This window comes from Nothobranchius furzeri, chromosome 2 (assembly GCF_043380555.1).
Source record: "Nothobranchius furzeri strain GRZ-AD chromosome 2, NfurGRZ-RIMD1, whole genome shotgun sequence".
NCBI lineage: Eukaryota > Metazoa > Chordata > Actinopteri > Cyprinodontiformes > Nothobranchiidae > Nothobranchius > Nothobranchius furzeri.
This window is the reverse complement of record NC_091742.1, coordinates 74141136-74161364: the sequence shown is the minus strand read 5'-3', so window position 1 is coordinate 74161364 and position 20229 is coordinate 74141136. Positions and strand designations below refer to the sequence as shown.

Sequence of the window (20229 nt, the reverse complement as noted above, 5' to 3'; positions counted from 1 at the left end):
GAGAGGGGAGTAGGGTGGAGACAGCCAGATATCTGGGTGTGGCAAGTACATGTTTCCCATAAAAGAGTACTTGTACTGATACACACTATGCCAGATGTACATCTGATGACTGGGAACAGCAGTTATACGCAAACCCCTGCCCAGTGCACAACCATAAAGAGCCTTGTTGTAATTGTTCATGTTTAATTTGGTATGTTTCTTGTCCTAAATTGTTTGAAATAACATCCTAAAATTAATATTTCCAACAACTTCTTTCTGAGATTTGTTTAACTAGCAAGAAATCAGAACAAAAGCAAAGAGAAGAAAGATCATAACTGGACAACTGACAGGTCTTTGATTGCTAAAAATTACTGTTCTGGTCAAAGAGGGCAGAAGTTCAGGGACTTCATCAATGCATGAAAAAAACCAATAGGGTCATGGATGGTGCCAGTGCTTCCTTCACATCTTTGTTAGCCGTGTATCTAAAGGTCTTGATGTTAGCAATATGAGACAAAGCGCCTATTAACTCTGCAGAATACCAACCCAATAACTTTTGTGGCCTAAGGGCCATTCATCTCCTCTCTGTTCAGTTGGACTGTAATGGATTAATAAGAGTTGAAGGAGGAGGAAGTCAGACTGGAGAAAGGTTAGGTTGCAGCAGATTTCCTGAAGAACTGGTTAAAATAAATTATATGTGGAGTATTTATTAGCAATTTACAGTCAGGGTGATCTCAGTTTGGAGAAACTACTGTGCTAAGTTACATTTGTTTTAAGTTGTTTTAACTACCCTTTTTCTGTCTTTTTATTCTGTTTTCTAACAAAATCACAAGTGGTATTTCCTCAAACTGAAGAAGATATTTAGAATTGTACCGACATCCAGCCGTCTTTCCTGGGAGTTGGTGCATTCCTGACCTGGATCTCTGACCTTCCTTTGAGGAAGGTCCCAGGGAAAAGCTTTTATGGGGATCAATAAAGTTGTGCGTACTCCTGTGGACTAGTGAAAACAACACTAAAGAGAGTTGAGTCTGTTGTGTAAAACCCCGGCAGAGTGGACATGTTGTGTTTTTCAAGCCTGCTTTCTTCTTCCTCCCTCAGATCTCCACCCTGCGGCGCCAGGGCCGGACTCTGCACTCCACTGTGCCAGAGACCGCAGAGAAGGAAGCTCACTCTCTGTTTGTCCAAGAGGTAAAATACCAAAATATAGACACATCCAAGCCTTCTCTCTTGGCTCAGCTGTGGCCACATCACCATATCACACAGCAGCTTTAACCGGTTAGGATAAAATCACTCACATCACGATTGTGTGACATTTTTTACATTTTCAATGTATGTTGCAGCTCTAACGCATCTCTTAAGAGCTCGACAGATCCGCAGACACAAAACAACCCTCTGACTTGATTTAACTGAAGTGCACCTCTTAGCCTTGAAGTGAACTTCTGTTTGGGTTCTCCACCCTCTTGTTTCCTGACACGAGTTCATTACATCGTGCTCTTTCAGAGCCGTGTGCTGGACTTGGTTGAGTTGGGGTCTGATGTAGACTACGATAGATGATAGTCCCCCTGTAGCCAGGAGTTACATCATCACATCTGGAACAGCTGTGCTTTCTAACACAGATGGGACCTTTTCAAGTCAGTGGTGTTAACTTTGATCTGACCAAACTGATAAACACAGGATGAATCTTAATCTCCTCCGGCCTCAGGTAGCAGGGTTAAAGTTCATGATTGGATGAGAAGAAAAAGACAAAACAAGTTTAGCTTGAGAAAGAAAACCTCTGATCTCTAAACGAAAACAGGGATATGTAAAAGTCTGAGGAATCGGACCGAACACACGGAACGGAGAAAATCATAAAAGTTGATTAATTGCGGGAAGAACAAGATAATTTGCTTGGCCTCAATGACTTGAATGGATTTAACAAAGTAGACTTGACTTGGCTTCAATTGACTGGAGTGGACTTGGTTTGGCTGCATGAAGCTTGGGCTTGAGGATGGCATCAGAGCTGTGGCTGTAGAGAGCTTAAATCATGAAGAGCTCAGGAGTTGCAGTGAAGTACGAAAGTTTTGACAGCATTGATAATCTTCATGATTTTCTTCAGAAATCGTTGGTTGTAACATACATATTTTTCAGTTAAATGTATTATCTAGGAGACACACACAGTGATATTTGAGAAATGAAACAAAGTTTATAGGATTTACAGGAAGTGCAATAATTTTTTAAACAAAATCAGGCAGGTGCATAAATTTAGGTACTGTTGTCATTTTATTGATTTCAAAATCTTTAGAACTAATTATTGGAACTCACAATTGGTTTGGTAATCTCAGTGACCCTTGACCTCTATACACAGGTGAATCCAGTTATGAGAAAGAGTATTTAAGGAGGCCAATTGTACGTTTCCCTCCTCTTTGAACATTCTCTGAGGAGCAGCAACATGGGGGTCTCAGAACAACTCACAAGAGCTGAAAACAAAGATTGTTCACCATCGTGGTTTAGGGGAAGGGTACAGAAAGCTGTCTCAGAGATCTCAGCTGTCTGTCTCCACAGTTAGGAACATATTGAGGAGACAGAAGACCACAGGAACATTTCAATTTAAGGTTCCAAGTGGCAGAACAAGAAAAATCTCAGATAAACAGAAGTAAAGAATGGTGAGAACAGTCAGAGTCAACCCACAGACAGCACCAAAGACCTACAACATCATCTTGCTGCAGATGGAGTCACTGTGCATCGTTCAACTATTCAGCCCACTTTACACAAGGAGATGCTGCATGTGAGAGTGATGCAGAGGAAGACTTTTCTCCTCCCGAAGCACAAACAGAGCTGCTTGAGGTCTACTAAAGCACATTTGGCCAAGCCAGCTTCATTCTGAAATAAGGTGCTGTGGACTGATGAAACTAAAACTGAGTTATTTGGGCATAACAAGGAGCGTTATGCGAGGAAAAAGAACACAGTATTCCAAGAAAAACACCTGCTACCTACAGTAAAACATGGTGGTGGTTCCATCATGCTGTGGGGTGTGTGGCCACTGCAGGGACTGGGAATCTTGTTAAAGTTGAGGGACACAATATCAGCAGATTCTGCCCAGATTTATGCACCTGCTTAATTTTGTTTAAACAATTATTGCACATTTTCTGTAAATCCTATAAACTTTGTTTCACTTCGTAAATATCACTGTGCGTGTGTGTGATATGTGAAAATGTTTACAGTAGCAACCAATTATTTATACAGGAAAATCATGAAGATTAACAAGACTTCCCAAACTTTCACATCCCACTGCAAGCAGGTACAGGTGAGCACGCTTGGTTGATTCAGTGCAGAGAGGCATAAAAACAGTCCAGGAACTAAAATCATGATAGGATGGTTGATAAAGGTTTAGTTGAATGAACCACAAGACCTCTGGGGCAAATCTGACCAAGGTAGAGATGTTTAGCCATAACGTGGATGTCTGGATGAAACCAACCAGCTGATCCCAGCTGTCAGCACGATGGTGGAAAGCTGATGATTTGGGTCCATCTGGAACTCCTCTATAGATCAAAGTATTCTAGAGTCTAACATGAATCCATAAGCCTAATTGGTCAAATTTGGGAGAAACACCTGTGTTAGTCAATTTTTTTTCCCCACTTTCACTCCATTAGCAGCTGCTAGCTGTTGGTGGGGTTTAGTATCCTTTTCAAGTAAAGAACCTAATTTACTCTTCTCTTCCCATTTCCACTATCTGCTTCTTCAGTGCATCCAGACCTACAAGTCAGACTGGCATGTTGTCAGCTACAAGTATGAGGAGTATTCCGGAGACTTCCGCCAGCTCCCAAAGTGAGTGTGTCTTCCACTGACATGTCATGATGAAACGTTCTGCTAAACTGTTTTTTTTTAAGTCCTTGTGAATTCTAAGCTAATGTTAGCATTTAGCGCTCCAGCAATAACAGATATACAAATTACCATCAAGTTAGCAACTTCATTATCAAGTCCTTCTTTGCCGCAAAACAAAATTAAATCCCTCCAAAACCCTTTCTATTAAATGTGTGTATGATGGGGTTTGCTGCCCTTCTGAACTTGTGTGAAGCCTTGTGCGGATCTGATAGCTGTTTGTTTACAGCCCCATGCCTGATAGTCAGAAACATGGAGATCTGCCACAGAGCCTCTTAGCTCCTCTTGAAAAACAATAGAACACTTCCTGTGTTTTCCTTCAGATTTTCTTCTCCATTCTTAAACTACTCTTGACTGATATTAACCAAACAAAAGGGAAATCCCACAATGTATTTGTGTCCTTGTGGACAGGAAGGAGCTACAGATGTAGGTGATGTTTAAAACATTTTAGAGTAAACGCTGGACCAGCCTCGCCCTTGTCCTTGATGCTGTTTATTCTAGCAGGTCCCCAGAGGACGATAGTTCTTGTAGAGTTCAAAGGTCAAACTATGCGGCATGTAGAAAAAACTGTTTCACTTTGGCAGCTTCGGTCATGTAGATGGAAATGTTATTGGATCTGATTGGCTGCTCAAGAGGAATTAAACACATCTTTGAACAGACTCAGTTTTGAGTCTGACTGAACTGACCAGATCACTTAATCCTAAAACAATCAAAACACCAGAGGCACAAAGCGGTAACTCGTTTGATTAGTGGAACATCTCAGAAACATCTGTGTCTGGTGTGGCTGTGAGGTGGATCATGTCTGATCTTTGCCCTGTTCCTTCAGTAAGGTGTTGAGACCTGAGAAACTCGCTCCTCACGTGTTTGAAGTTGATGAAGATGCAGACAAAGATGAGGTAAAATCACTGTTAACGCAGAACATTTAGTTCATGACTGTTAAGAAGTTTGCCATCTACAAACATGAGTTAATGACAGCAAAAAAGCCTTTTTTTGATGAAACATCTCTTATTTTCATCCTCTTTTTTTTAACCTTGCGCTGCAAGATGAATTCTCACGAGATTTGGAGCTCTCCTTTTTGAGCTCACCTCAAGATCTTTCATGTTTAAGGGCCACACTGTGGTAGCTAGCTTTGGTCAAACCAAAATGGTGTTTTTATTTAAAACATGCAGCATTGTCTGTTCCCTCCACTTATTCAGGATACAGCTTCTCTCGGGTCTCAGAAGGGAGGAGTGTCCAAACACGGCTGGCTGTACAAAGGCAACATGAACAGTGCTATCAGTGTCACCATGAGGGTGAGTGTGTGCTTCTGATAGCAAATGCCTGTTTGATTTATTCACCTATATATTTCAGAGCTTTTGTTGCCAAAGCCCAAAGAAACTGTAGTGTCCAGTGATTTATACCTTATGATGTATATATTTCTAGTTGAGGAAACGTGATCCAGAGTTCACATTATGAGGAGGCAGTTGGCAGATTTAATGTGATTAAAACTTGATATGACACTAGAATAAACAACCACAAACATGTGTAGTTTTTTTTTTTAATAAATGAAATGGATTTTTTTTATAACTATCTAAATTATATTTTCTACTGTTCAGTCACAAAGACAAGCTGGACAGACAGTGTGTCACATTATGCCTCTTCTCCCCAGTTTCTGTTCATATTAATTGCTCCCACCTGCCTCTCGTTACCCCAATCACTTAGGTCCCCAGCTCCACATGTATTTAAACCCTGTCAGTCCTGTGTTTATTGTCAGTATATTGCCTGTGTTTTAGTCTGTTTCAGTCAGTCCGTGTCTTCAGTTTTACTTATTAAAAAACTTAAAATCTTCCTCACCTGCTAGTGGATCCTTAGCTCAGCTAGCAGACGTGACACAGCTCTGCTATAAAAGCATGAAAGAGCTGCTACAGGAGTCCAGACTAGGGCCTAGTCCACACGTAGCTGTTTTTTTTAACGAATATCCGCCCCTCCAAAAACTTGCATCCACACCACCTCGTTTAAAAAAACTCTGTCCACACGTACCCGGATAAATACGTTGTTAAGGACATGCCAGGCCTGTAGGCGGCAGTACTTCCCCCGTTCTTAACCTCGTTCTTCGTCTGTGGTCTTCCGCAAGGAGCAGTAATTGCGCTTGCAAAAACAAACAAGCAAAAAACGTTTGGACAATTGATAAAGCGAGCGTAGCTCTAAGGGCATCCATGCTGTCGGCTAGTGTAAACACAGGTCGCACACGTGATGTCAGCATTTTTTTGTCGCGGAAAGTGACGTTGCGGACCTTAAAACTCCGGTTTTGTCTGTCCACACGCAGACACCCAAAACGGAGAAAACGCAGATCTTCACTTTGGCCAGAGTTTTTAAAAAGATCCGTTTTCATGTGAAAAAACTCAGTTTTCGTGTGGATGACAGGCCAAAACGTGGAAAAATATCTACGTTTTGGCAGATCCCCGGTTACGTGTGGACAGGGCCTAGGAGTCAGTGGATTGAATCAGAAAAAATCTCGGGAAATTGCATCATAGTGGGATACAAAAGTGAAAATGAAGGAGGCTTATCTTACTTTCCTTAGCCTCTGATGTACTTCTCCCTCTTTACTTGTGCACAAGAGCTTTATTTTTACAAAAAGGTGGCTTTTCCACTAGCGGCCAGTGTTAGAAATGTTACTTTAACTCATTCACTGCCAACCGTTTCCTGATCGCTAAAGGCCTTCGCTGCCAGCGTTTCTCAGTTTTTACTGTTTTTTAAAGAGTCACAGAACGTTGTGCGCTAGGATGATGTCAACGCCAAAACAACCAAAACAAAGAGGAGACTCACCTCTTACATCAGGAAGAATCTGCGCGTTTCGAGCGTTATCCGTTCTTTCATAATCCATTGTCGAATTGTGATCGGCAGAAGCTTTTCCGGTTCGCGCCTCTTTTTTTTTTTTTTTTTTTTTTTACAGGAACGGCCCAAAACGATCTAACACATGGATTTTCTGCTTCCTGATCATGTGACGTGTGATTATGCGGATGAAGATCGGCTTCAGAGCTGAGATGTTTGTTCTCAGGGTGCGGGGGGTTGTTCCGACGCCAAAAAGTAAAAAAATGCAAATGACGCATTGGCAGTGAATGAGTTAAAAAAGTTATTCGTTATATTTACGAATTACTTTGTCAAAAAAGTAGCTGAGTTAGTTACTGAGCGTGACGATTATAAAAGTAACTAATTAGGAAAAATAACTATTTGTTACTTTTTAAAATAAAAAATATGCAAGAAAATGGGATTTTTTTAACTATAAATTATTTACTACAATACTAAAATATAAATGGCTGAATATTCTTGAACATAGTAAAAAAATATGTCCAAGTGTTTATTATAAAACTGGATAATTTAAACAAATGGGCTCCTAATAGGAGGAACCACAAACAGGTAACATTACACTAACTGTTCCTGTCACTGTGTGGTGTGAAACAAAACACCAATCAAGTAAAAATGATGACTGTGTTCAAGGAATAGCTGACTACGGTTGGGTTTTCTATGTGTCTTTTCTCATGAGAGTGTTTCTACTGCCAGTTTCAGAGCCTCACAGTAACCTATCAGTAAACACGGAGCTGTGGCCACTCTTGTAGGCCAGTTTTCTACATGGCTCTTGAATGCTATTTGATCAAACTGAACCCCAACAGATCCTTGTTAATCACAAAAGATTTAGAAGTATAATCAGTGTTGCTTATTTGTTGTCAAATATCGTTCAAACAAAAAATATTAGTTAGCAGTATTTTAGGTTTAAAAACTAAAAGTTATCGACCATAATATTATGAACACTTCTGCAGTAGGGTTGTTATGTTCTGATTCTTTGCTCCTATGGAAATCAGATGAGTCTTAGCCCTGGATATCCTGTAATGTTTGGATTTTATGAGCTTTCCCATGCCCTACTTCTGCTTTATTTTTAGAGTAGGACAGACAGTGGACGTTAGGGTTGTTAAGTCTCTATTTATATGCTCTAGTCTTTCAAGAGGAGGTACTTCCATCTTGCTCAGCTGGGTGATGGATCCTACAACCTCAACTTCTACAAAGATGAAAACACCTCCAAGGAGCCTAAAGGAACCATCTTCCTGGACTCGTGCATGGGGGTTGTTCAGGTAGAGCCTTCAGAATTGATTCAGAACTCAAGTTTCATAAAAGTTTTGTATTGTGTGAGATCGAGATTGGTGTTTGTTGTCTTTCAGAACAGCAAAGTGCGTCGATTTGCCTTTGAGCTGAAGATGCAGGATAAGAGTACGTTCCTGTTGGCTGCCGACAGCGAAGCGGAGATGGAGGAGTGGATGAACACTCTCAACAAGATCCTCCACAGCAGCTTTGAGCAGGCCATGCAGGAGAAGAGGAACGGAGACCTCAATGATGGTCAGCTTGTGTGTTTAATACCTTTTGCACCTGTGAATGTACTCGCTTCCATCTAGAGCTTATAACAAAATCGTCCATGTTTTTCCAAACCCTTCTTAACCTGCATTTTCTTCTTTTAGGTTTTATTTTAAGCTTCACTTTCCACAGACAGACACCAATGCTTCATTCTGAGTTTCCTCTTACCACCACAGTTAACCGAGCTGTTGATCTCTCTAACAGATGAGGAGCAGGGAAAAACAAACCTATCCTCTGGAAGCTTTCAGGACACATTTCAGGTAGCCCGTTCATCATCCTCTTTCCATCCCTAATGCATCTCAGTTTCTGCTGCTCCATAAACCAAAGTGTTGCTTTGGCCGTCTGATGAGCAGGAAGCCTGTTGGAACTGGTCTGGCCGTGAACTCGGGCTTCGATTAGAGCCAATAAATGCTAAATGTCTGGATTTCCTGTGGCCACATTTTCCGTTTTGTGCACATCTGGCTCAAGTGTTTGGTGTCCAAATGTAACACTCGTGCTGATCAGCAGTGTAACGTGGCATCTATGAAGCACACGCACAGTACTGATTTGCTCAACTCCAAACAGGTCCATTACAGTTTAGCACCTATTATCATATAGTTTTGATACACAGTTTATATCATTAGTTTAGTTTCAGTTTTCAAGCTCAATTTGAGCCTTGGCAGGAAGTAGTTTTGTTCATTTACCAAACTAATGAACACCAGGGAGTAGATGGGTATGGAAATTGGAATTTCCTTTTCAGAATGTTATTTTTGGGAATTAAGTTCTGTTTACTCCATTTGTTGTTTGGCCTTCTTCACATGTAATCATCGTCCCTTTGAGCCAGTATGTTCGTAATTGTAGCAAGATTACAGGTGAAACACAAAAACTAGAATACCATGTAAAAGTTTGTTTACATCACTGATTCAACTTAAATGTGAAACTAATACATGAGATTGACTTATTCCATGTAAATCCAGTTATTTCAGATTTTATTTGTTATAACTGTGATGATCGTGGCTTACAGCTGGTGAAAACCCCACATTCAAAATATCAGACAATTAGATCAATGTGAAAAGGTTCAGTATTCTAGACTCAAAGTGTCACACTCTAGACAGCTAATGAATCCAGATCACCTGTAAAGACTTCCTGAGCCTTTAGATGGTCTCTCAGTCTAAGATGAATTAATAAACTTTGGCTTGATATTCAAATTAATTGAGTTTCACCTGTAAACAGATGGAAGAAGGTGGTCCTAGTATGTTTTATATGAGAGTTAAAGAGGAACTGCACACCATCAGAAAATGTAACTCCACCCCTAGTCAAGATTTGAAAAATGCTATGAAAGTGGGCGTGGCATGGCCAAGTGTGGGGAATTTCCGTCCCGGGGGGGGGGGGGGGGGCAAGTACTGATGAAGTGAAATTGCACCAGCCCCAGTCAATCACAAGTTTAAAATGCAGTAGCCACTGTTCTGCCACAGGGGGCAGCACTAAGGCATTTTTAGACCTAGAGTCTTGATTTAATCAGGTTTACACAAACTTGTAAAAAATGCACAAAAGCAGAAAGATTGTATTTGTAAAGACCCAATTCTACGGTTTAAAAGCAAAAAGAAAGTTATTTTGGGGTTTAGTTACCCTTTAAATGATAGATCCTGGTCCAGGTTAAGGTCTAGTTCACACAGCAAGATGTTAAAAGGTTTTCTAAACATGAGCGATCCTACATGTGATCAGAGATAGCAGTTTAGGTCCTACTGTGTCTGGTAAAAAAACACGACACACCATACACAAACCTATTTCACTCACAGACAACCAATATGGTGGACAAAGAGGTCTATTCTGATTGTCCTTGATCTGTGCAGCATGCTCCATTACATTGGTGTGTGATGGGCTACATGTCAATTTCAACATGCTACAAGTTTTGTTTGTCCTCAGTTTTGGTACAAGACAAGTCAACACGATGAACAAAACCAGGGACACCCTTAAGAGAGGATCTGGTCAAAAGTCAGTATGTTGGGTGAACGGGGCTAACACCAAGGTTGGTGGCCTAACGGTAATGCCATCTAGAGGAAGTGAATTACCATATAGTTTGTTCCTGAGGAGATTGTGGCCTGCACATGTTTTGACAAATCCTGATAAGGCACTCGTGTCAAGGTTGAAGCCAACACAATGCTACAATGCTCATGGTTTGATGCTTCCGGATCCAGAAACCCAATGCTGACTGCAGGACTTGTTTTTATTTTTGTAATTTGTTCATCTTCACTTGGTTTCTGACAGACTGCCAGAGACAATGAATCTAAAATGAGGAGTGAAACTCGGCTCAAGCTGTTTACTCTGGATCCGGACACACAGGTGATGCAGGCGGTTGTTAAACCTACACTCTCAGCATTCTGTGGGTATGTTGCTTGTTTCTTGGTAGAACAATGCTGACATGACTTATTTCCTGTTTTCACAGAAGCTGGACTTTACCGGTATTGAACCAGACGTGCGGCCGTTTGAAGAGAAGTTTGGAAAGAGGGTTCTGGTCAGCTGCCACAACTTATCGTTCAACCTGCAAGGTTGTGTCGCAGAAAACGAAGAGGGCCCAATGACCAATGTATGTTTCATAGACGTTAGAAGCACCAAAACAAGAGTCGATGCTTTATCCTTGAAAGCACATTGAGGTTTAAATCACTTTAGAAGATCATAGATTATTTTGATGGCTCACTTGGCTTGCCTGACCTAAAACAAAAAATTGGTATCAGTGGCTCAAAGAACAGTTGTTACCATGACTCCGGGCCATGGCTTCATACCACACACGCTAGCTCTGATTTCCTGCAATCACTTTTAACTTTAGGCTACACGTCAAACACTTGATACTCAGCCATTATCCTTCGAGCTGCACACACTCACCCAAACATGGACAAATGGTTTTGTGTAATGGGCAAGCATATAGTGGAAACAGGAAGTTGAACAGCCAAGTGCATTAGGGAGAATGTATACATGTTTATCTCTGTGGTTCTGTGCTTCCCCATCTAAAAACCCTCTTCACTCTGTATGATGACTTCAGTATGACTTAAAAAAAAGTCAGCCAGAATGTAAATGGTCTGTGCACAGCCTTGGGAATGTCTTTGGGCCTCTAATAAGAACACAGTAGGCTCTCCAAATGCATGTCAGCACTTTTGTGATAGTTTTGGGCTAGCACAGGGCTTTTGTTACAAAGCTGTAGTGATTGATCACGTCAGTGTCAGTGCATTACTGTCCTGGGTAAAGAATAGGGGAAATTGGGGACAGCAAAAGCCACATATCAGTGACTTTCATTCTTAAGGGGGTCTTTAAAATGTCTACAAAAATCAGAATAACTATAAAGTAACTGCCAGTGACTTAAAGGCTAAGTTCACTGCGACACCGTTTTTTTACTTGGTCTTTTTTAAATGGTCACTTTGACTTCATCACACAGGCTGAATGTGACTAATAGCCTTCCATACCTATTTCCTGCATTTGCTGCCGATAGAAAACAGATGGGTAAACACTCGAATTAGAAAAGCCAGTGCCTCCAACACATCATAATGTCAAATTAACATTCATGGACTCGCCTGTCTTGACTCACGACAGGTAAGGCTGAATCAAGGGAACTTGGTCTTTAAAATATTAGTGAGGCTAATGAGGTTAGTGAGGCTCTGTTAAATGACTTCGAAACATTTGCGAACCACAGTCAGTCTTAGTCTGTTTTGTTATGTTGGTGAAAACCCTTTCAGATATGGGAATCACTGTATTAGTGCATGACTTGATTGTGATTTGATCAGAGAGAATGGAGGGCCTCTGTGCCTGGAGCAGCCATTAGCCAATGTACATGCATATGTACAAAACCCATAACAGGGTCCTAAATGCCCTCAAACGAGAGGTTTTCCTATTCTGTCTGAATCTAGACACATTCTTTTTGGTCTCGTCGATAGTGGAGAGCATGCTTGCTTCTCTCCCTCATAGCCTGAGATCAGTGGACTCAGTGGTTTCCTTTAAAAAAGGGCTGGCTTTGGTGTTTCCTGCTCTTCCTCTTCTTCCTCACTGGCTTTTTGTCTTTTTCTGTGCTTACCTTTTCTTTTCTTCAATCACATTTTAATGTAAAATGTTCCTTGTTTCTCTCATTATTTATTATGATCTTTTTAAAGAATTTTTTTCTTTTTCTGTAATTATTTTTATTGTTATTGTGAATTGCCTGTTTTTATCATGAGAGGCACTACAAAACAGTCATTTCCTCTTCTTTTGCATTGCCTTCAAGTGTGTGAGGGCCTATCATGACAAAACTTTCTCATTTTCTTTGTTCATCACAGGTAGAACCTTTCTACTTAGTCCTGTCCCTCTTCGATGTCCAGAACACAAGGAAGATCTCGGCTGACTTTCACGTGGATCTCAACCACCCAATGGTCCGACAGATGACATCTGGTTATGGTACTACATCCAATATCCAAATCATTGGTGATGGCTCCCTGGAGCACCCAGAGCAGGCTCACCTCTATCCCACACAAGGGGTTTTTTCAGTCACTTGCCCCCACCCAGAGGTCTTTTTGGTGGCCAGAATTGAGAAGGTCCTACAAGGAGGGATTACCCACTGCACCGAACCCTACATGAAGAGCTCAGACTCTACTAAGGTATAGAAATCAAACCATCATTACCATCTGGTTATGTTGGACTATAAATGAATCAGATGAGTTCTGTTCAGGTCACTCAAAAAGTGTTGAAAAATGCCAGGACAGCGTGCAGCAGACTGGGGCAGTTCAGGATGCCGTTTGCCTGGGCTGCAAGGTACGAAGTCGGCTGATGGCAAATTTTATTATGTGCACCTACAAACCAGAGCTAGCCTTCTGCTGAGGTTCCTAATGACATTTGACCCCCTTGTCTCTAGCTTTGGGTTGATCAAGCCCTTTCCTTTTATTTTTTGCTCCCCAGCCAAGAACAAGGGGGTCTCAGGTTCTTTTGGGCTCAAACTTTAATCTCCACTTGTCTCTGCAGGCCAGTGTTCAAAGACGCATCAGGAACTCTGGATAAAAACGCTCGTTTTTCAGCTCTGTACAGACAGGACAGCAGCAAACTGTCAGACGAGGACATGTTCAAACTTCTCACCGACTTCAGAAAGTAAGTTATTTTCTCACCATTCTCTTTCTTATTTCACCGTTGATACATCTGTATTTGATTCCTTTCTCTTTTGTTTTCCCAACAGGCCAGAGAAAATGGCCAAACTACCCGTTCTTTTAGGGAACATAGATGTAACTATCGATAACATGGCTCCAGATGGAACCAGTAAGCCTCTCAGAAATTTACAAAAGTACTTCTAACCATAGTTCCTTAAATGACGAGACTTTGGTCTTGACTGTTTTCTCTTTGCTGCTTATAGACTGCATCACTTCCTCTTACATCCCAGTCAGGAACTTTGAACAAAACAAGCAAGGCGCCACTCTCCTAGAGGTGGAGGAGTTCGTTCCCTGCATTGCTAAGTGCGCCCAACCTTTCACCGTCTACAAAAACCACCTCTACGTCTACCCAAAACATCTCAAGTATGACGGACAAAAGTCTTTTGCAAAGGTATCCAAAACCAAGATGCACAATAGTCTACAATACAATGTGCAACATAAAATATTCCTCCAAATCACGTCATCTTTGTTGGAAGGCAGCGCTTTTGTTTGTCAAGAACTCTCGTGTCATCATTTTGTGTCCCAGATTGTTAGCTGCTGCAGGGCTGCAGAGAATTATCCCTGAGTTAGACAGCAGCTTTTCTTTAATGCGTTAATACAGACTGTTTTATCGTTATTTTTTAAATAGGTCAGCTCCATGTGGAAAACCAGCCTGCCCTATTTTCATTTCCAGCTATCTGGTCTTTTTTTATTTTACCCTCCCACTGTCCTATTGGGTGACCGCACCAGTAAAGTTGACCATTGAGCAGGCTTGATGGTTTATCCCTTGAGGTCCAAATGGCAGGGGTGAGGTGGTGCTCACTCTTGCCATGTGGACCTCAAGGGATAAATCGTCAACCCTGCTCAATGGTCAACTTTCCTGGCGAGGTCACCCAATAGGACAGTGGGAGGGTTAAAATAATCAAATCATCTTAAATCAGAAATGTCCCAATCCATTTTACTTCATTACATCGAGGTTCTGATCAGATCAGTATTCATCCTAACCAGCGTAACAATCAGCTCTTAATCTCTATCGTTGGCGCACTCTCTTGTTCTATACTGGGTTCAGCCGTTCTCAGCTCAGGTGAGCAACCTTGACTTTCTTAAAGTTCTGGATGCACCTATTGAGCAGTGAGTGGAAGTTGGGAACCGTAACTTTGGATCTACAGATGGGACGGCGGTCCCCCTCATCTACAAAGGGAACCAGAGGTTTCACGATTCTCTCTCCCCACACAGGGTGAAGCATCTCTAAGTGCTTTAGATTCATTTTACTTTTGTTCCTTTTTTATTCAGGCGAGGAATATTGCTGTTTGCATTGAATTTAAGGATTCTGATGAGGACGAAGCTCAGCCACTGAAGGTACATCTGCATTTACGGTGAGGTGTGAAAGTTTGGGCTGCCTTGCTAATCTTCATGATTTTCCTGTATAAATTGTTGGTCGTTACGATAAAAAATTTCAGTTAAATATATCATATAGGAGACACACACAGTGATATTTAAGAAGTTAAATGAAGTTTATAGGATTTACAGAAGATTAACAAGGCTGTCCAAATTTTCGCATCCTACTGTAACAATATAACACTAACAAAGGAATAAAATTGGCCCTTGCCAACTCTAGATGCTCTATCAGATGGGCTAAAAACTAGTCGTTTTTACACAATGACCTATTAAAGATGTGGATTACCTTAAAACCTGAAACCAACCCATGTCCAGCTAGTGCTGCTGTTGACTTTGAAGCACAATGGGAAATCTTTGTTTACTTCTTCACCCAGGCAATCATAGTCGCATCAGCAGATAAAAAACCAATTTGTATAACCATGAACCACATGTTTATGGCTGTGAGTAAAAGTGCATATTCTTTTTTCATCTCTTCCTTATTTATCATTCCGTTTTTCATTTGCAGTGCATCTATGGTCGCCCAGGAGGACCTCTGTTCACTAAGCATGCATATGCAGCCGTCCTTCACCACCAGCAGAACCCTGAGTTCTATAATGAGGTATGTTCTGTTGGTCACAGTTGAACCAATGTTGGGAAACTTTAACATACTTTTCCAAATGTGCACATAATTAAACTCTGCATTTAGTTTTGATTTTAATTAATGTATTTTACTTTTTCCTGCACATTTTACATTTATTAATAATTCAACTACAGTAATTATATATATTTTTTTACCTTCAGATCAAAATAGAGCTGCCCACTCAGCTACATGAGAAACATCACCTTCTCTTCAGCTTCTATCACGTCAGCTGTGACAACAACAGTAAAAAGAAAGATATGGTGGAGACTCCTGGTAGGCTGCCTGTTTGAGTCATCTTTTAGTTTTGATCAATTTTTTTAATGCAGATCATCTGTTTAATGTAGATGAGGTTCTTTGTTGAAGTACCACTAAACAGTTTCCTGCTCCTCCACCCTACTGGTTTAAAATGGAATTACAACTGTCATAAACATCCCAGCTGCATACTGCTGTAGCTAGCGCTAACAAAAACCTAAAGCTAATGTGAGCCAACTAACAAAAAAAAAAAAAAAAAAACCACTAAGTAAAAAGATCCACACTGTTGGACAAAAATCATATTACTTACAAGTCCAGTAGCAACAAACCCAGGTCACCATCAGTCCGTGATTTTGTAGCCTCCCTGTAGCTCCCTCAAACCAGTGTAGGCCGTGCCAATGTTTACTCTGGTTTTAGCTCTTTGCTTTGCCTCCAAAGACATTACTGTCATGTTCTGATTCCCCAGCTTCAGGTTAGTGTCATGTTTGTGTTAATTGCTCCCACCTGCCTCTCGTACCCTAATTACCTGTCCTCATGTATTTTAAGCCCTGTGAGTTCTGTGTGTTGTGTGGGGTTGTCTGAAGTTGTCATCTGCATCAGTGCCGCCTGGTTATCCTGAGTTTTTGTCTCCTGTGTCTCACATTGAAGATACTTTAAACCTCACTGGCGGTTCTACATGGAATTACTCCCGGGCGAGGCCCCCTTTGAGTCCCCCCCCCCCCCCCCCCCACACACACACACACCACCACCACCACACCACCCCACCTGCACGAACACACGCATGTTTCCACAAACAGGCATGTTTTATTAGAATGACTATTGAACATTCGTTTTTCTAAGTTGCACATTAGTGTTGTCAAAAAAATCGATACCTAGATATAAATCGATGCTAAAAGTGGTATCTAAATTAGATATTCCATCCTTGTGGTATCGATATTATGGACTATTATACACAGCCTTCTTCAAGTACACCGACACGCACGACAGCCAGATGCCGTAAAGCAGCCTCCGCCTCCCAGACAAACAGAAGAAGAAGACGCCGCATGGCTACATTGCAATTTCCCACGCGAGTTGTCTCCAATCCAAGTTTTGTCTGCCAAATAAATAAACAAAAACATAAACAGCGAATTTGGGAGGCGCTTCACAGCCCAGCTTAATTGGCATACCAAGTCCGACACGTAGTTGTATATTCACACTTATGTGCTTAAAGGAAACTCCCGTTTATTGCAACCCGGACTTAATTTCTAGCATGCAGTACGTTTGTTTACTCACGCTGACAACTTTGGTGCTACTTGGATTCCCCGGGGTATTTAGATCCATCGGCGAATCGCCATCAGTGTATATCCATATAACGGGTGCGGACGGGCACCCATGGTGCAGCCTCGAAGTAAGACATTATCTGCACCAAAACATCTTCATGTCGAAAGGTTTTGTTAGGAATCATTAAAATGATTCCCCTGTTCGTTTGGAGCGAAACTGGGTTTTCTAGGCATGAATAGACTAGCCGCGGCTAATCTAACCGGCGCTTTTAATGACGTCACTGCCGTGCGCCAGTCTGTTTTTATTAAGATTACCGGTAGATGTACCTTTGTCCTACTGTGGAGAAACTCGTTTTCTCCCTTTATTGACCAACAGAGTTGTTCAAAAGTACAGAACAAAACATATGGTATTACAGCTTATGACAAAAATGCACCTCAAACAGAGTTTAAGCAGCAAAACATCACTCTGCAAATAGTGTATATATATAGTGAGACAATTCATGATTTAAAGTGTTAACTTTCGCCAGTTTTTGTATGCACGTTTTAAAAAATGCTGATACTTGAAAGGTTTAAGCACTTTACACACTTAATTCTTAACATTTAATTTTTGCAATATAAATTGAGGAATGTTATTTTTTGAATAAACTTGTTCAATAAATTGGTGTTTTTAAATATTATCGAAATCGAGTATCGAGTTTTTTTCCAGTATCGAATCGAGTTTGAAATTTTAGTATCGTGACAACCCTATTGCACATATTTACTTTAATTACTATGAAGCTGTCAGAATGTAAAGCAGTATACATTATATACGGTATCAAAATATATAGAATCAAATATACAAAAACAAACAATAACTAAACATTAAGAATATATGAACATAATGTATAATATTCTAAATAGCAAAAATATTTCACACATAACAAACTAAAGATAATCACTACAGCATTGCACTTAGAACAGAAAACACAAACTAAAATTAAAACCTAACCTTGATGCAAAGTCATCAATAATGTCATCATATGAAATCTGCTCCCCTACTGAGTGATTGATACTAATCAGAGCCAGGTTAGTGAGCCGCCCCTGAAACATAGGTGACCTCAGGTATGACTTGATCAAGTTTTGAAAAGCTCCTCTCAGCTTGAGCCACAGTGACTGGCAGAGCAGTCCAAAAGTTGGGGTAGATCTCCAATAGATCTTTATCATGACCCATAATATTTTAGAGTTGCCTCTGAAATTGTAATTTAAACTGACATAAAAAAAACTGTAGACTACCAAAAATGCCAACTGTTACAGAACAAATCATGTAAAAAATAATCAGTGCAGCCATCTGCAATAAATAAACAGGATAGTTAGTGGTGACTGGGGAGTTTTCTTCTGCTTAGAGTTGTTTTATTTATTATTATGTGAACATGATCAACATGTGTTTGTTGTTGTTCAGGCAGGCCACAGGCTACAGCGAGCATTTAACAAATCCTAGTTTGAATCAGTAAAAAACGAAGGATTTTTTTCGAACCATTTGAATATTCGTTTCAATATTTCAGCCCTATTAGCTCTGTTAGCAATTAGCTGACCGAATTTAACCGTTAAAATCCCAGTTAACTAGTTAAAAAATTTAAAACATGCATCACGAGAGCGTACTTACCTTTATCTTTCTCCTCTTTTTTTCTTTTTTTTTCCTGAATCGGGCACCTGGTGGTTTTAGCCTTTTTATGTTCATCTCTTCTGTTTGGCTCTTGACTCAATAAGTTTTCTTTAGTCAGGACTAAACTATTTGACCTTGAAGGGGGGGTGACCACAAAATCGTTTTGTTTTTCCTTTTTTTATTCGGCCATTTCACACAATTCAGAAAAGCCTGAAAGAATGATAGGCCTGTGTTTATGATATTATCAATGAAATGTGCGTTAAATGGAAGAACATCAAGATGTGATTGACTTTAGCCATGTTAATACAGTTGATTCAGCCCCTACCCGCTCATTTCATTTGGACCCACCCAGAGGTGAATTCCCCCGCCGCACCCCTCCCCTTTCTCTTCTTCATACACACACAGAGCACGTGAACTTTCTCAGTCAGCAGGAGCGCCTGCAGCTGCAGGGGGCGCCAACTTGCTGTTTCCAATCCAGACACTGTCATATGACAGACAGAATAGAAAACCTTGGTGCGGTGCAGATTTCTTTCTTTTTTATTTTTTAACTCAGCGCTTGTGCGCCCCTTTTGTGTCATGAAAAAATGCCGCCCAGGGCAATTGCCCTGTCTGCCCGTGCCTAAAACCGCTACTGTTAAACCTGCTATGGCTGCCTCCTGGTGTGCTCTCACCTTCTTCGGATCCACACTCACCTCAGCATGACAATTACTCTCTTACTATCGCTTCCAGGCTCCGCCATGATGCAAACAGAAAATCAAACTTCTTCTTCATGTGCTTTTTATTGACTATTGGCAAACTGAAAATACTAACTGCTAGCATACAGCTAACAGCTGTAAAGCAGGTAAAAAAATCGCTTCCTAGAACACCTACCCGCTCCACAAAACTATCTAGTGCAGTTTTTGGGCAGCAGAGGGCTGCAGAGGGGTGCCAAATATGAAACTGGTCAAGTTTCTTACCCAACAATCACTGAGGTCAATTTTAAAGCTCTAGCTTAAAGTAAAAAAAAACTGTCTATTGTTACTTTAAGTAGACGATCATCTGTGTTATGTAGACGATGGTCCTTTTCATGTATGTGATGGTCTGTTTTTTTGTAGGTGTTTATGCAGATGATGGTTTGTTTTATATGAAAGTTGGACAGCTTGATTTATGATGACCAATACTGAGAACGATTCCTGTAAGATAAATGTGTACATTGGTTTCAGTCTGTGTGATGTTCCCATGTTGGTGGGATTATTGAATTTCTTAGGTCCTTGTGCTTGCACAGCACTTACCTCCAACTCCATTAGTGATGGTACTTAAATAATACAAAGCTGTATCTGCTCTGTGTCCTCAGTTGGTTCAGCTTGGCTGCCTCTGCTGAGGGATGGAGGCAGAGTCATCATAAATGAGCAGCAACTTCCTGTGGCTGTTAATCTACCTGCGGGGTACCTCAATGCCCAGGACAACAAGGTAAAATCAAAAAGCATAGCCAGTAATCCAATATTTAAATATAAAACGGTTGATCTGTTGGTTTCACTATTGATCAGTTGGACAATTAATTTATGGGAGGATGATTTGGTCAACTGATGTATTGGTTGGAAAATATATCATTGAATACTCAATTGGTCCTCCTCTACTTTTGACTCTTACAGTTTTTTGTAAAAGCTTATTTTTTCCTTATAAGAAAAATAGTAAATATTTGTCTATTAATCTATCAAAAAACTTGTACTGTTAAACAATCTCTAC

At 40.7% G+C, this 20229-nt stretch overlaps 1 protein-coding gene across 4 annotated transcripts in view; it reads left to right on the top strand.

Annotated features, from left to right (window-relative positions):
- The window catches only part of LOC107377074 (dedicator of cytokinesis protein 9), a 76820-nt gene that overhangs the window by 37604 nt on the left and 18987 nt on the right, over positions 1-20229 (top strand). For all 4 annotated transcript variants that reach the window (XM_054747511.2, XM_015946487.3, XM_054747510.2 and 1 more), the window contains exons 3-20: positions 1075-1164; positions 3698-3780; positions 4661-4730; positions 5031-5126; positions 7806-7940; positions 8028-8202; positions 8422-8477; positions 10465-10539; positions 10643-10783; positions 12498-12815; positions 12887-12969; positions 13177-13299; positions 13385-13464; positions 13559-13746; positions 14628-14693; positions 15238-15330; positions 15513-15624; positions 19838-19953. In XM_054747511.2, coding sequence (XP_054603486.1) covers positions 1075-1164; positions 3698-3780; positions 4661-4730; positions 5031-5126; positions 7806-7940; positions 8028-8202; positions 8422-8477; positions 10465-10539; positions 10643-10783; positions 12498-12815; positions 12887-12969; positions 13177-13299; positions 13385-13464; positions 13559-13746; positions 14628-14693; positions 15238-15330; positions 15513-15624; positions 19838-19953 — 2100 coding nt within the window. The remainder of the gene's footprint in view (positions 1-1074; positions 1165-3697; positions 3781-4660; positions 4731-5030; positions 5127-7805; positions 7941-8027; positions 8203-8421; positions 8478-10464; positions 10540-10642; positions 10784-12497; positions 12816-12886; positions 12970-13176; positions 13300-13384; positions 13465-13558; positions 13747-14627; positions 14694-15237; positions 15331-15512; positions 15625-19837; positions 19954-20229) is intronic.